This window comes from Pyricularia oryzae, chromosome 7 (assembly GCF_000002495.2).
Source record: "Pyricularia oryzae 70-15 chromosome 7, whole genome shotgun sequence".
NCBI lineage: Eukaryota > Fungi > Ascomycota > Sordariomycetes > Magnaporthales > Pyriculariaceae > Pyricularia > Pyricularia oryzae.
Genome location: NC_017854.1, coordinates 1,453,631 through 1,468,635, shown reverse-complemented (window position 1 = coordinate 1,468,635; position 15,005 = coordinate 1,453,631). Strand labels below are relative to the sequence as shown.

The window sequence follows — 15,005 nt, the reverse complement described above, 5'->3', positions numbered from 1 at the left end:
CGGTTTAACCCTTGTCTCGTCGCCTTCTACATGAGCCCTACCATGAATTATGTAGGTACGTCTATACATTTAGGCTACTTGCAAGTGGCCTCAAAGCTCCTTCTATGGATGTCTTAGGATTGCGGGATCTTTATTGCCTTTTTCATTTTGTCTTGAATCCATGTCTATGAGCAGTGCTCAGATTAAATGGCCCGATGTCTACAGCGCAATCCACCAGCAAACGATCGAGTCCATGACGTCGTGGACGACTTTGTATCATCGAAGCAGTAGTTTGCAATTACACGCTGTGCCTGCCTCGATAGAATAAAATAAAATCCACCGAGAACCTAAACAACGCACGACACTTGTCCAGTTTCATGGCTGTAGTTGTGAGCTGTCGACGCTGAGTGACCTGACCCATCCGACTCTTGAATTGCAAAACGGCATCACAAATCTCACCAACCATTCAAGCCTTTGGATCCATCCCAACCACCCGTTCCAAATCAATAAAAATGTCCAAACCCTGGGCTCTGGTCTGCCCGACCTCCCGCGGCATAGGCCACCACCTCACGCGCGCCCTCCTCCGCCGCACCACCCTGCCCATCCTGGCGACGTGCCGCTCCGACCCAGACGGGACCAAATCCGCGCTGCTGGCCGACCTCCCCGGCGATGAGAGTTCGCTCTCGTCCAGACTGCACATGGCCCGCATCGACGTGACGGACGAGGACAGCGTGCGCGCCGCCGCCGAGTCGTGCGCGTCCAAGCACTTCCCCCGGGAGGGGGGCCACCACCTCCGGCTGGCTTTTGCCCTGCCCGGCGTGCTGCGCGTCGACAAGGCCGTCGAGCACGTCGACTACGCCCAGACGCTCGACTCGTTCCGGATCAACACCCTCGGGCCCTTGATGCTGATGAAGCATTTCGCCCGCTTCCTGCCCCGCGGCCGCTCAGACATGGGCAGCGAGGGTGGTGACGACAAGGGGGTGCTCCCGAACCACTCGGTATGGGTCAACATGTCGGCGCGTGTCGGGTCCGTCCAGGACAACAGGCAAGGAGGCTGGTACACGTACCGTGCCTCCAAGGCCGCCGTCAACAGCCTCACTCGCACCTTCGACTGGCAGCTTCGGAATCGTGCCGGGCGGGGCGAGGCTGCCTTCGCGGTGGCGTACCACCCGGGGACCGTCAAGACGGATTTCTCAAAGGAGTTTTGGTCCGGTGCTGAGGCGAGAGGGGACCTGCAGGACCCGGAAAAGGCGGCCGAGAGGATGCTGGATGTTATATTGGGGCTGAAGCCTGAGCAGAGAGGCAGGATCTGGGACTGGAAGGGAACAGAGGTGCCGCCATAGATGCCGGCTCTTGTGTCAGTTCTATGCATGTTGAATCGCGTTTTCTTCTCGATATATCACAGAGATGAATTCAGATTTAGCTTTTGAAAGACACTGCCCATGATAATCGGTGGGAGAAGAAAAAAAAACGAAATTCGCCAGCGCAGCCGCGGCAGTCTAGATATAAGTTGGTGGGCATGCACCACATTTCCCTCGCTTGACGTCAAAAAGTAAGGCCCAAGTCACTATATCTGCCTGTCCAGTCCCATTATTACCGCATCTCGCAACCAACCAGCCAGTCCCTCATAATGCGACATCCTGGAAAGAATTACCGTCACCAGGTGAAGTGACCTTTGACTCGTCCCCTCGACTATTATCATTGTCATCGTCCAGAGGTCTGGATGGCATCAGCGCCGTCGGCCGCAGTGCTATGTCCTCGGCTCGTGACTTCTGCTCGTCCTGTGCCGCCGACTTGGAGCTTTCTTCTGCCTTTTCATCCTCGCTGTAATCGTCGGAAGAACTGTCATCGTCACGTCCGCCTCCGGTCTCCTTGTCCCTTGTTGCTGCGTCTGAATCCTCGGCTTCTTGATGACTCTGCGCGGGCTGATATCCGGCCGCGGCCGCGCTGCTTTCTTCGTTTCCATTCTCGCCACTGCCGCCCGAGGGTCCAGCTGCAGGGGCTGGCGTGGGTGGCAGATCCTTATGTGCAGCGGCCGCAGACGTGGCAGACGCGGGTGTTTGTGCAGCGGCCGCGGAAGGCGGCACCGAACGCTCCTCGGCAACGACACTCCCACCAGGCGCTCCCATACTACTGCCGGGCCCAGGTTGCATGGCATCGAGGTAGAACTTGGTAACTCCCAGAATCCTACCGTTCTTCTCACATGCCTCGACCCACTCCGGCCTCACGACAGGGATGTTCATCTCCACGGCCTTCTCCCACTGGATACCCCTACCCTCGGTCGTGACAAAGTGAGTCGTGTCGATGCGGACGCTGTCGACCATCTTGGCACCAATCCTCTCCACGGCCGCGGCGAGCCCTTCCCGCATCGACGCCGGCAGGATGCCCGTGGTGATTGTGATGCCGCTGAGGTCCGTCATCTTGTGCGTCCTGACCGTGACCTTTTCAGAACTGAACGTGCCCGCGGTCGTGCGCAGTACCAGGTGGAAGGTATACTCGGTGTCGACGGCCAGGCCGCTGATCTTGGTGCTGTGCATGTTCATGGGCCGAGGAATGTTTCCAGCCTTCTGTCCATTGCGGTACAGCGCCAGGCTGATGAGGTCTGCCGTGGCGAGCTGGATGGGGTCCCACTCGAGCACGACCGATGTCTGCGTCGCGTTGCGGCATCTCAGGACGGGCTGCGAGGGCTCGGCGGCCCCAAAGGATTGGTAGATGCGGTCCTGCAGAGCGCGGAAGAGCTGTTCGGCCTTGACCTCCGAGGCGGTGTTGCGTGAGACGGTGATGTCGACGATTGAGCCGGATTCGATGTCGGGTGGTAAAAGGATTGAGGGGAACTCGATCTATGTGGCGCAGGGTTGCCATGGTCTGTCAGTGCTCAGCCCTTCACGATGCAATCAAGCTCGCCTCGAGCTGATCCCAAAATTTCTTCTTAGATTGCCCAGGCGCGCTGGTTGGCAAGCAAATCTCCATGACAAGGAGGTGGGCAATCGACTCACGAGGCGTTTGTCTGGGGTCAGCAACACCGTGACGCCAGCGTCGACCTTGCCGACGGTCAAGGAGACCAACATCTTGATGTTGCGCGTGTTTATGTATGTGTGGCAGAATAATAAGCCCTCAGTTCCTTAAACAGCAGTGGCAATATTTAGGCTGTTGGGCAGATATGGTGGAGTCGATGGAGGGTGCGGGCGATTTGTCGCAAGTCGCGTGCAAATTGTTGTATGTGTTTTGGATCAATATCGATCAGTTGCGAGCCGGCCGCTCGTTGCTGGATCCCAGCCAGGAATTGGTGCTGCACAATGTGTCCACACCTGGCGTCCAAACAAGCTAACGGTTGGTCTCGGTCACGGTTCGTGAACTCCTTGCAGGGTTGAGCTGCCGCGGGAGCTTCCGTGGAGGCACTTGATAGAGGTGTTTTGCAAGCCTTGTACATAATGGGATTGAAAAGGATCCACTACCTCTTTCGAAGGGTTAGGGTCAAGCAATTCAAGCAGGCGACAAACATAAGTTCGATTCACGCCGGATACAATTAATTTACGTAGGTAACTTGGATAGGTTGACCGGCTCATGTTTCTATTATACAAAATAAGAATAGTACAGCCCTGTCCCGCATCTTTGATGTGTACTTCTTGGATCGCGGCTCACGAGCCATTTATTCAGTCCCTTCTTGTTGCGTATTTCGGTGGTGTAGCGGGACGGGTGGTATCTCGCCAGAAGCGCACCCCAAATGCGGCATCAGCTGGCCGACTATGTCATAATAATATTGAACAAGGACCGGCTTTTTTATACTGGCAGCGTCGTCCATATGGGCAACAAGATTGCACGTCCCATACAGCTGTTCAGGCTTGTCGCTCGATTCCTCAAACCTTCTCCCGTGCTTATCGTAGCCGTGCATCCGAAGCGCCACCTGAAAGGCTCTTTTTACCTGCTGAGTCCTTATCGACTGGCAACAGTTGTTGATGTGAAGGGACTGATTTGATCTGCCCCTCACCGCAGTACAAATCCACAAAGGCTCCGTCTGGCTCCGGTGGATGAGGCGTGAGGCCACCCTCCCCGTCAGAGGCTTCGGGGTGGAGAAATAATCAGCCTGGACAATGTCCGTTACCCGGTGCCATGGCCAAGCACTCACGGAAAACGAGAGAAGTTCCTTGACTGGTGCCGTGGCTCTTTCTTGCGCATGCATTATGGGGTCGTTTATTTTAGCCTTTTTGGAGACTTTTGTGAATTTCGTTTGGATTTTGCGGAGTTTGTCGTTTGGAAGCACAATCCCAACAGCGCGCATCCTCTCTACTACGCTTTTTATGGACTCTATCTGCCCGGGATACGGTTGCAATTTCCCAGTAGTAGGACTTGCAGAATGCGTCCGGCGGATGCCCTCATATTGAAATGGAAAGGCCGCGCCGTGTGCGCGGCTTGGTCGCCAGATGAAATGACCACACGGGACCAGTGTTTTGTACCACATGCCGGGTAAGAGCGTTTTCGCAGTGGTCCTCATGAAGCGGCAAGTACCTAAGCTTCTTGGGATTGGCCATTCATATTGTAAGGTCTGTTGAAGATCATGTGCTTGTGAGTGAGTTTGGTGTCGCAGGCAAAGTTGTTGTAAAAGGTGAGTGAGGTAGACAGAGATGCATATCAATCTTGTCAAAATTTGGCAGCCACAGCCTGCTTTGATCTATCTAGGTACGGACCTAAAATCCCAGGGGTTTTGATTCGTCTACCAGCAGACAACCGGCCAAATTCATTGGCTGCACGGGTTTTATCGCTTATCGTGCCTCCACTGTCATGCAACAACAAGCACTTGGGGTGGGTCCACTCCAAACAACGTCAAAGATTCAGGGGAAATAAGACAGACGCTAATAATACTTTCAATTCAAAGCCCCGGCCAAGCCACATTGAAGACAAGACATTCATTGATCAAACTCGGCAACAGTTCAACTGTAGAAAAGAAGCCCGCTGTAGTGATACTTGGTCAATGGTCACAACCAACGTTTGACTACCTATTTGATTGGGCCTTGTGTTTTTTTTTTTTTTTTTTTTTTTTTTTTTCAACAGCTAAAAGGTCAAAGCTACGACCAACGTACCTTACCTATTTAGGTTATTGCGTTCATTGATACACCAACACGTATGCGACTCCACAAGTCTTGATGGCTTCAAATCCACACCACAGAACCGTGCTATAGGCAACGAAAAGCGCTTCAAAAGTTCCCCTGCTTTCTTTGTTCATCTTTTCAAAAACTGCCATGCGCTCTCTCTCACGCCAACTGAGGGGGCGGCGGATCGTTCGCGCCCTTGCCTTCATCTTCCTGGTGTGGAGCGTCGTCGAGGTGCACTATATCAGCCGCAGCCTGCAGCAGGGCGTCCTGATGACGACGGGCCCTCCACTTCCCGACTCCCCCTCGGAGCTCGAGTCCAAAGAGGATCACGAGAGAAACGTGCGGGCTGTCAGGGAGCGCCGGTGGGAGGACTCGATCAGCTCGCTGCAGCAGTCCCTGAGCCTGAAGCGCCGGCCGCGCATCTACATCGCCAGCCTGCACTGGAACAATGAGAAGATCCTGCGCAGCCACTGGAATGCCGCCCTGCTGGACCTGGTGCGCGCCCTGGGCCCCGAAAACGTCTTCGTGGCCGTCCACGAGGGTGGCAGCTGGGATGGGTCCGCCGCGGCCCTGCGCGAGCTTGACGCCCAGCTCAGCAGTCTTGGCGTCGCACGGGATATCGTCCTCGACAGCAGGACTCACAAGCAGGAGGTCGAGAACGTGCCGCCCGGGGGGACGCCAGGCTGGATTGAGACGCCGCGAGGAAGGCGCGAGCTGCGGCGCATACCTTACCTCGCTCGCCTGCGCAACAAATCTATCGCTCGGCTGCGGGAGATGGCCGAGGCCAATGACTGGGGCAAAGGTCGGAACGAAACGCTTGCGTTTGACAGGGTGCTGTTTCTAAATGACGTCGTCTTCTCCGTCGACGACGTGCTAGCTCTATTATTGACAAAGGAGGGTCACTACGCCGCCGCCTGCTCCATCGACTTTGCAAAACCGCCCGAGTACTACGACACCTTTGCACTCAGGGACATTGAGGGGCATGAACACGCCACGCACACCTGGGCCTTTTTTCGCTCTTCAAAGTCCCGACAGGCCCTGAAGATGAGTATTCCGGTTCCCGTCAAGAGCTGTTGGAACGGCATCGGTGAGCACAACCCCCTTTTACCATAAATTTCAACTATCAATACCAAAAAGACGCCCTACTAACTCCCAGTTCCTTCCCTCCACAACCAAAGTCGCGATGCCCGCCAGCGTCTTCACAGCCAGGGAGTCGCCGCTCCTCTTCCGCGGCATACCGGACAGCCTGGCGCTGCGGCACCTCGAGGGGTCCGAGTGCTGCCTGATCCACGCCGACAACCCACTGTCCGCCACGCGCGGAGTGTGGCTCAACCCCAACGTCCGTGTCGGCTACAGCGGCGACGCCTACGACGCCGTTCACCCTTCCGATGGCCACGCCTGGCTGTCCTGGTGGGATATTTGGGCCGGCCTGTGGAGGAATCGGCTGAGGAGGATGACCGCCACCCCGGCGGTCAAGGAGTGGAAGGTCAGGAGGTTGGTCCAGCAGTGGAGGTCGTCGGGAGACGACGGTATGAGGAACGACGTGGCGGGCGATGGGGAAGACGAAACGGGCCTTTTCTGTCTGATTAACGAAATGCAGGTGCTTGCCGAGAATGGGTGGGCCCACGTGTAATACTAAATTCTTTACCACCTCATATAATTAATCACACTTGAAGCAAAAGATCACGCGCGCACAGTTCCGAATAAACAAGATTTGCTCCACCAATCCAGGTCAGTCGGCCTACTCTGGATGTAGGAGTATTGATAAAGTAGCACAAACAGATACCCCGTAACATTGATTATCAATGTTCGTTTCATATCCCATTTTAACTTTTATTTGTTGGGGATTGTACAACCATCGCTTCACACCGTGACAACGCGGCTCGCGCCTCGCTTTGCTTCTTTGTTCCATTCTATAGCGGTTGATATTGCCTATTTTATGACAGAGGCACCTGAAACAATGTGTAAGGTGGGAATCAATTCCCTGAAGCGGCCAAGATACCATCGGCCATTCTAGTGAAGCACTTTTGTTTCCGATACTCATAACACGCCCAGCATTGCAATGTGCGATCCCTTTCTATGTTTCTACCAATCATCATCTGAAGCTTCGTCATCTATTTTTTAAGTTAGTATTTGAGCTTCACGTGATAGGTTCAGGGAGAGATTTCGTTCAAAACTTACCGCTTCTGCTGACCTTCTCCTTGCGTTTCTGCAGTGCCGCAGCCAACGCATCAGCCATGCCACCACCACCAGCACCAGCGCCTGCAGGAGGCAACCCACTACCATGCGGGCCAGTATCGCTGCCCCCACCAACCTGTGCGGCACTGCGGTCGCGTATCTGTGACCTGTCCACTTTCTTAAGCGACCCAACACCGCCGGCTTTTTGAATACCGGCTAGCAATCCGGCACGCCCAGGGTCCGCAGCTGCGGCAGGCACGCCTGATGCGTATCCAGAATCTCTGTTCGGAGGGGGTGGCGGAGGTGCCGGCGGGGCGCCAGCCATTCCACCGGGAGGCGGAGGGGGCGGAGGTGCTGGTGGGGCGCCAGCCAGGCCACCTGGAGGCGGTGGTGGTGGGGGTGCTGGTGGAGGAGCCGCAGCACTGGATGGCGGAGGCAATGGAGGAGCCGGGGGAGGCGCCGGGGGTGCGCTCGAGGCAGGCAAAGGGGGTGGTGCCAGTGGGGCTTGGGATGAAGGCAAAGGTGGCGGCTGCGGAGCAGCAGGGGCTCTGACCGGCAACACAGGCGGAGGCCGTGTGCTGGGAGGCGGCAAAGGCGGGGCCGTTGGCGCCGCAGGAACTTTTGAAGGGAGTGGGGGCGGCATTGCGGACACAGGAGGTACATGGTGTACTGGCTCTCTTGATGGAGGAGGTGGTGGAACAGGCCCTCGGCTGGGAGGTGCCGGGGGTGGAGGAACGCTCCGTTGGAAAGGCGGCGGTACGCCAAATCTGTGATTGGATGAATCTTCCTTGTCGTCGACAGGTGTCTTTGGAGGCCTGGGCGGTGGAGGAGGCCCGGCCGCTGGTGCCTGCCTCGGCGGAGGAGCCGTGTGAGCATACTTTCCCGCGTCGGGGAGCGGTGGCGGGGCGGCGAAGCGCGGACGAGGCGGAGAGGGTGGTGCCATGGGCGCCTCAGCCTTGGCAGCACCTCGTCTCGGAGCTGGCGGAGCTGGTGGTGCAGCTCCTCTTCGCGGCGGAGGCGGCGCTGGTGGGGTGTTTGATGATACCGGAGGTGCCGGGGGTGGAGGCGGAGGGGCGCGTAAGCTGTTCGATCGGTCGTTTGATGGGGGTGGCGGTGGCGGCGGATGAGCATGGGCTTGCTGACGGGCTGGCGGGCTTTCCTTGCGCGCGGATTGTTGCTCCTGCCTAAGGAAGTCGACAATGAACTCCTGGTTGTCCAGGATGAAGTCATCAGTCAGGCCCTTGTCCTTCAGATCGTCACCAAAGTGCTCCCTCCATAGCGGGTCAAACGCGTCCAGTATGGCGAACTCGGACTTGGGCTTGCGGCCGTTCATGCCATTGATGCTGCCCGAAGATAGCTTTGGCTGATGTCCATTTGACGGAGGAGGGGGAAGTGCAGCTTGGGGCGAATCGGGGGGAGTATGTGCCGACGAGTGCCGATGGCCAAACAGACCACCCAAGATGCCGTGGTGTTTCTGAGCGCCTCCTGTTGAACCTGGCGCCGCTGATGCTCCGACGGCAAGGCTGAAAGGCGCAACTCTGGTCAATTTGCTGGCATTCCTCTCTCGCTCGTCCATCTTCTTCTTGAACTGTTTTGCCTCTTTCTCGTCGGCGAAACTGAGTCCAGCAAGGCATTCCTCGAGCTCGAAAGTGTGGAAAAAGACACGGTCCTGGTTGTAACTCCATGTGTCGTAGATTTCCTGATCCCAGATAACGCCCCTTCCACCTGGCTGTAGTTTGTCAGAGCCGTCAGCACAGAAACAAAATGCCCATTCAGCATAACCATTGTCACCCCCAGAAATCGAGGTCTCCAAGCCAGAAGCTAGCTAGCTTACCGAGATATCAACGAGCTTCACCCAGTACGTATGCCCGACCAAGTCGTTGCAGAGCACAGCGGCTCCTTGCAGTCCCGTATCTGTCCATTTTGACCTGTTCGGGTATGCAACATAAAGTTTGGCGACAGCAACGGCCTGTATCTTGTTCGTGTGCTTGGGAACGAAGCGTTTGACCGTCTCCTTGTCCTGTTCCGTCAGGATGGACGGCATCCTGCAGTAGTCGTCGTGGTCGCAGTCGGCACGTGCGTACCTGCCTGCTTGTTTCGATAGATTTTTCTGTTTGGGGATGCGGTCGGGAAGAGCGAGAGTGTCGGTGTCGGTGTCGTGTTCTTTGCGAGCTCTATTTGGTTTCCCAACGTGCCATTCTCCCCTCTACGCCTGCCTGCCTGGGCGCGGTGGTTCGAAGGTCTGTAGCGGGCAATCTTGTGGCTGGTTGGTTGCGATTGGAAAGGTCGGGCGAAACCTAGAGAAAAGATCAAGCGTGTGCGCGTGCGTCGGAGCGAATCGTTGCAGTGCAGTGAGCGAGTGACTGGGCGGATATGTATGCGTGTGTCTGTGTGCGTATGTGTTGGCGGCGCTTATTTTTCCCGCCGGTCAGATCAGCTCGGAAGGCTACCTTGCCTATTAAAGTTGGCTTGCTAGGTAAGATATACGTAGTGTAATCTAAGGTAGGTAAGGTATGTGGCGGGTTGTTGTAGTGTGTGAGGCCTGATTTCCGATCAGATCAGATATATGTAGACCCGACTTTCCCTCCAATCTTTTCCCCTCTCAATATTCAAGCTGAGTGAGCAAATGAACAGCTTCGGTTGGGGATTTTGTCGGACTGGATTGGGTTGGGCTGGGCTGGGTATGATACGGTATGGTAGTATGGTACCGATGCCTGGGTGGGTTCGCTGGCGGGGTGCGGTGGGTTGAATTGGGCAAGTCAGGGACCATGGCTGACGAATAACTAAAAAAGCACAAGACTGGGGACACGGACCATTTTCAGACCCAGTGGAAGCAAGCACAGCTACAGGCGTGTTTATTACACTACAATACCTGGAACTTGCCTAATTACCCCTATTTCCAGTTTGATGAGCTGACTTTCAAGGCAGAAACATAATTACCACCCAGCAAAGCTTGTTTATTTTCTTAAAAAAATTACGTGGATAACACACGCAAACGTTTCACTCTCGTCGCTTGCAGAGCAAGACTCGTCAGCCAGCCCAGCGACTGTTCAGGCAGTTGGGGGTGGGTTGTCACCAAACGGACGGCCCACCCCAAAGAACCGTTGGATTTAGGTCGAGGAGGTTGCCGAAATGACCTAGACGTTGAAATTCAGTATGGGGTTTTCTGCTGAAATCGCACAATCTTTTTGAAATACGCACGTCTCAGATATCTTATTTTAGCAACTACTTGTCAGGGAACAGATAGATATATGCCAAATTTCACTATATATTAAATGGTCCGAACCCTTCTTGCGCCCGCTACGTAAAATACTCTAGGTCCGACGCGCTCAGTTTACGCAGACTGCTTCATTGGACGGTGGGGAATGGCCTCCTCAGCTGGAAGGTTCCATTGAGACTCGGATTTCAACACCCCCCCCCCCCCCCTCCCCTACCCGCCACAATGATAATATTCAATCTGCCAACCGACAGTCAAAATTACTGGGAGAACAATGGTGTGTTTAACAGGATTGTTGATTAATTAACTGATAAGTTGCGGTGTGCAGTCCTCGCCGATCTTTGGCCACAACCCTCAACGACCGCCTGCCAACACGTGCGATGTCATCCATGCGTTATCCGACTTCTGTTTTAATTACACCCTGTCTATTTACTTGTTCAGTTCTTGAGCCTTGGCCCGGCGCTCCTCCTTGGTACCCTCCTCGGTGGCCTTGAAGTCTTGCGGAATGGCCGGTCCTGGGTTTGCCGAGTGGGGCTGGAAGGCGGCCTTGATCTTGTCCGTCACGGAGCCCTGGTTACCCTGAGAAGCAAGTCGGCCACATGTTAGCCGTCGGTCTATCATGTAAAGATGAGCAATGGTTTGTATGTTTCTTCACTGGAAGTATGTTTGCACGAACCTGGTCGGGGTTAGGGACCACTTGGGTCTTTTGGTCCTGGTTTTTGCTAGAGTCCATATTGAAGTGATGTGGATGTGTTTTTGGAGGTTTAGTTATTGTTGCAAGATAGGGGTAGTTGTGTGTGTTGGTATGGTGTCTTGGTGGATTTTGTTTGGGATGGATGTCAAGAGATGAAATATGTACGGAGTATTGTATACGAGGCGTTGCTCCGACTTTTTAAGACAAAATCCTCCTGCCGTTTACTCACATCCTTCCAGCTCAAGTTACGCCCCATACTCAATCATGTGCACTTTAGCATCGTCACTCACTGGGCAAACAAGCTACAGTCGTAAAGCAGACAGTCAGTCGGTGATCAGTGATGACGTCGTCTTTGTGCATTCTGGATTGGGCTTCCTCGTCTTAGCATGGTGGGGTACACTGATTTGAGAGATAAAAGTGGATCACACGGTGAGGGAGGCAGCCACCAGTTGCGAAACAGTGTTCGACCGCGAACTTTCTACGGTCAACCTCAGTCTAATTGGCTGTTCCATGTCTAGGTGGTCTGGTCTCCTAGGCTGTCTCGCTTCATGCCGCCTGAAGGCACACGCAACAACTGACGTACTCTGCACCTCCAGCCTGAGTTTGTACATTCGACGGTGTTAGGACGAGCACATCCCTTGTGCCAATCCTTTTTGGGGCGGCTTTGCTGCGTAGTTCTTGGAACTCTGGTGTTAAATTATTTTTGGGAAAATCCCTGTGTGTGTGTGTGTGTTTTTTTTTGTTTTTTTTCCCCTCTCCCGGCTCAGATCTACCACGCATTCTGTGCCAAAACAACCCTGACCCTCAATCGGAGGTATCGGACGTAACCAGCTCCTTTGCTGCCTCATGGCCTCAGAGCAGAAACCCCAGCACCCAAGACTATAACACGGTGAAAACAATGTGCCACCCTAGATGATAAACGACTAGCCGCCGGTGTCATCCGGACTGCTCCGCAACCTCACCATGTCCGCCGCCAAGGCTCCGGCTCAACCTCCGCCGGTGAAGCTTTCCCTCCCGCTGGAATACCAACAGAGCGTGTTCCAGGAGCTCCGCGCCGATGATCAACTCATCATTATTGCCCGAGGCCTGGGGCTCATGAGGCTCGTTACCAATTTGCTGCACTCATATGATGCGGCTGGCAACAACCTGGTCCTTGTGGTCAACGCCGACGAGCGCGAGATTGGCTGGATCGGAGAGGCGCTTGCTGAGCATGCCGCCATAAGTGCGAGTCCCCTGGCGCGCGGCCTGACCGTCGTCAACACTGACTTCACCAATGTAGGCCAGCGTGAGCGGCTGTATGCCGGGGGCGGCATCTTTAGCGTCACATCTCGCATCTTAGTCGTCGACCTGCTCACAGGCCTGTTGGATCCGGTCTCCATCACCGGTATAGTGTTGCTACATGCCGACAAGGTTGTGGCAACTTCGCTTGAGGCCTTCATCTTGCGTATCTACCGCCAGAAGAACAAAGTTGGTTTTCTCAAGGCCCTCTCGGACAATCCCGAAGCGTTCACCTATGGCTTTGCTCCGTTGGCCACCATGATGCGCAACATGTTCCTGCGCAAGGCGTCCCTCTGGCCGCGGTTTCACATATCTGTCGCCAAGTCCCTAGAGGGAAAGAAGACGGCCGAGGTGGTTGAACTTGAAGTTCAAATGACGGAAGCCATGAACACCATCCAGACGGCCATTATGGAGTGTGTGGAGGTTAGTATCCACGAGCTTAAGAAGGGCAACTCGGGTCAGCTCCTTGATATGGAGGACTGGAACCTCGACAGCGCTCTCACGCAGAACTTTGACGTCAGCATCCGGCGCCAGCTCAACCCGAATTGGCACCGGGTCAGCTGGAAGACGAAGCAAATTGTTGGGGATCTTACTGTATTGCGTGGGATGCTGCACTCAGTTGTATCATTAGACGCTGTCTCGTTTTTGCAGCTGCTAGATACCATCCACGCCGCCCATAAGCCGCCACCAGGCTCAACCAGACAGACACAGTCACCTTGGTTGTTCCTAGATGCTGCGCAGACCATATTCGAAACGGCGAAGAAGAGAGTTTATGCCGCCAGCAACACTAGGTCTGTCACTTCGGGGACGGAAATAGGTACAAACGCTTCTCTTGACTCTCTACAACCAGTACTGGAAGAGCAGCCAAAATGGTCTGTATTAGCCGATGTTCTGACTGAGATCGAGCGCGACACGTACTTCGAGCCTACATCGCGAGGTGATTCCAACGGAACAATCCTAATCATGTGCTCTGATACCAACACTTGTCGGCAGCTCCGTGATTTCCTTCAGTTCATGTACGTAAAACCACGGAGCGAGCGTAAGCTCGACAAGTCGGCAGCCATAAAGGGGGAAGATGATGAGGAACCATCGGCAGCTTATCTTATGCGTCGGAAGCTGCGCAACTATCTGAAGTGGAAGCGAGAGTTTGCGCAAGTCAACGCCACCCTCTTTGCCGAAAACCAAAGGGCCTTATCCAACGCCACAGACTCGAGGGGTTCCGGCCGTGCACCCCCAAACAAGCGACGCAGAGTTCGCGGTGGCGGGTCAGTGAATGTTGGTGGCGCCAGGGCTGACAATGGCAGCATAAACCAATACTTTGAGAAGCCAGGTGAAGTGGCGGAGCTCATGGCATCGGTCCAGCTGAACGGCGAGGAAGAGGAGCAGGCGGAACAAAAGGTCGACGTCATGGCCGTACCCGACGCTCTGGAGAACATGGACGATTACTACGAGCTTTACGAGATGCAAGATCTCGTGGTAGTTCACGCCTACGATGGTGACCAGGACGAGCATGTACTCGAGGAAGTCAAGCCCCGTTACGTCGTCATGTATGAGCCCGATGCGTCCTTTATCCGACGCGTCGAGGTTTATCGGAGCTCACACAATGACCGCAACGTGCGTGTCTACTTTATGTATTACGGTGGCTCCGTAGAAGAGCAACGGTACCTGTCGACGATCCGTCGCGAGAAGGACTCATTCACCAAGCTCCTGAAGGAGCGCGCATCAATGGCCATTACCATCACTACAGACCCGCACGGTGCTCCAGACGACCCCCAGGAGGCATTTCTCCGGACAGTCAACACGCGCATTGCAGGCGGTGGGAGAATGACGACCAAGGCAACTGCGGAACCGCCACGCGTTGTGGTTGATGTGCGAGAGTTTCGTTCGTCTCTGCCGTCACTCATCCATGGTCGGTCTTTGGTAGTCGTGCCGTGCATGTTGACGGTCGGCGACTACATCTTGTCGCCAAATATCTGCATCGAGAGAAAGTCCATCTCTGACTTGATCTCGTCTTTCAAGGACGGCCGGTTGTTTGGGCAGTGTGAATCCATGTTCCAGCACTACAAAAACCCGATGTTACTTATTGAGTTTGACCAGAACAAGTCTTTCACGCTTGAGCCATTTGCGGACTTGTCGGGTACTCTGAACAGCATCCGGCCCTCAGCTCAGCCATCGGATCTACAATCTCGTCTTGTGCTCCTCACGCTGGCGTTTCCCAAGTTACGCATCATTTGGTCCTCATCGCCCTATGAGACCGCCGAGATATTCGAGCGGCTCAAAGCACAGGAGCCCGAGCCAGATCCCATAGCAGCCGTCAGAGCGGGGTTGGACGGCTCTACGGGGGTTGGCGATGACCAACCGTTTAATACGGAGCCGCAGGAGATGCTTGGCATCGTGCCGGGGATCACGCCCAAGAACATTAAGGCGATCACGGCCCAGGTTGATAATCTGAGGGATATAGCAAATATGCCACTCCCAGAGCTGGAGGTCGTGGCTGGCAAAGAGGTCTCTCGACAGGTTTATGGGTTCTTTAACAAGGATGTGATAGAAGATGTTGACGACGACTAGG

The 15,005-nt window shown here is 54.9% G+C and overlaps 7 protein-coding genes across 7 annotated transcripts; 3 read left to right on the top strand and 4 right to left on the bottom strand.

Annotated features, from left to right (window-relative positions):
* Positions 1–491: 491 nt before the first annotated feature.
* Positions 492–1,322, top strand: MGG_02798 (short-chain dehydrogenase/reductase SDR; the record flags this gene model as incomplete). The annotated part of the gene is made up of 1 exon (XM_003720895.1): positions 492–1,322. The coding sequence occupies one exon, from the start codon at positions 492–494 to the stop codon at positions 1,320–1,322; it is 831 nt and encodes a 276-aa protein (XP_003720943.1).
* On the bottom strand, positions 1,304–3,396 carry MGG_02799 (uncharacterized protein). Its single transcript, XM_003720894.1, has 2 exons — positions 2,976–3,396; positions 1,304–2,819 (listed from the first exon to the last, which is right to left on the bottom strand). The coding sequence occupies exons 1-2, from the start codon at positions 3,045–3,047 to the stop codon at positions 1,605–1,607; spliced, it is 1,287 nt and encodes a 428-aa protein (XP_003720942.1). The 5' UTR covers positions 3,048–3,396; the 3' UTR covers positions 1,304–1,604.
* Positions 3,397–3,433: 37 nt separating this feature from the next.
* Positions 3,434–4,629, bottom strand: MGG_17958 (uncharacterized protein). Its single transcript, XM_003720893.1, has one exon. The coding sequence runs from the start codon at positions 4,469–4,471 to the stop codon at positions 3,629–3,631; it is 843 nt and encodes a 280-aa protein (XP_003720941.1). The 5' UTR covers positions 4,472–4,629; the 3' UTR covers positions 3,434–3,628.
* Positions 4,630–5,001: 372 nt separating this feature from the next.
* On the top strand, positions 5,002–6,770 carry MGG_02801 (uncharacterized protein). The gene is made up of 2 exons (XM_003720892.1): positions 5,002–6,156; positions 6,248–6,770. Exons 1-2 carry the CDS (start codon positions 5,217–5,219, stop codon positions 6,700–6,702), a joined length of 1,395 nt encoding a protein of 464 aa, XP_003720940.1. The 5' UTR covers positions 5,002–5,216; the 3' UTR covers positions 6,703–6,770.
* Positions 6,771–7,426: 656 nt separating this feature from the next.
* On the bottom strand, positions 7,427–9,291 carry MGG_02802 (uncharacterized protein; the record flags this gene model as incomplete). Its single annotated transcript, XM_003720891.1, has 4 exons — positions 7,427–8,094; positions 8,126–8,270; positions 8,293–8,976; positions 9,082–9,291. 4 exons carry the CDS (start codon positions 9,289–9,291, stop codon positions 7,427–7,429), a joined length of 1,707 nt encoding a protein of 568 aa, XP_003720939.1.
* Positions 9,292–10,712: 1,421 nt separating this feature from the next.
* MGG_02803 (uncharacterized protein) lies at positions 10,713–11,396 on the bottom strand. The gene is made up of 2 exons (XM_003720890.1): positions 11,141–11,396; positions 10,713–11,043 (listed from the first exon to the last, which is right to left on the bottom strand). The coding sequence occupies exons 1-2, from the start codon at positions 11,195–11,197 to the stop codon at positions 10,894–10,896; spliced, it is 207 nt and encodes a 68-aa protein (XP_003720938.1). The 5' UTR covers positions 11,198–11,396; the 3' UTR covers positions 10,713–10,893.
* A 725-nt stretch (positions 11,397–12,121) lies between these two features.
* Positions 12,122–15,004, top strand: MGG_02804 (DNA repair protein rad16; the record flags this gene model as incomplete). The annotated part of the gene is made up of 1 exon (XM_003720889.1): positions 12,122–15,004. One exon carries the CDS (start codon positions 12,122–12,124, stop codon positions 15,002–15,004), a length of 2,883 nt encoding a protein of 960 aa, XP_003720937.1.
* Position 15,005: the final 1 nt, after the last annotated feature.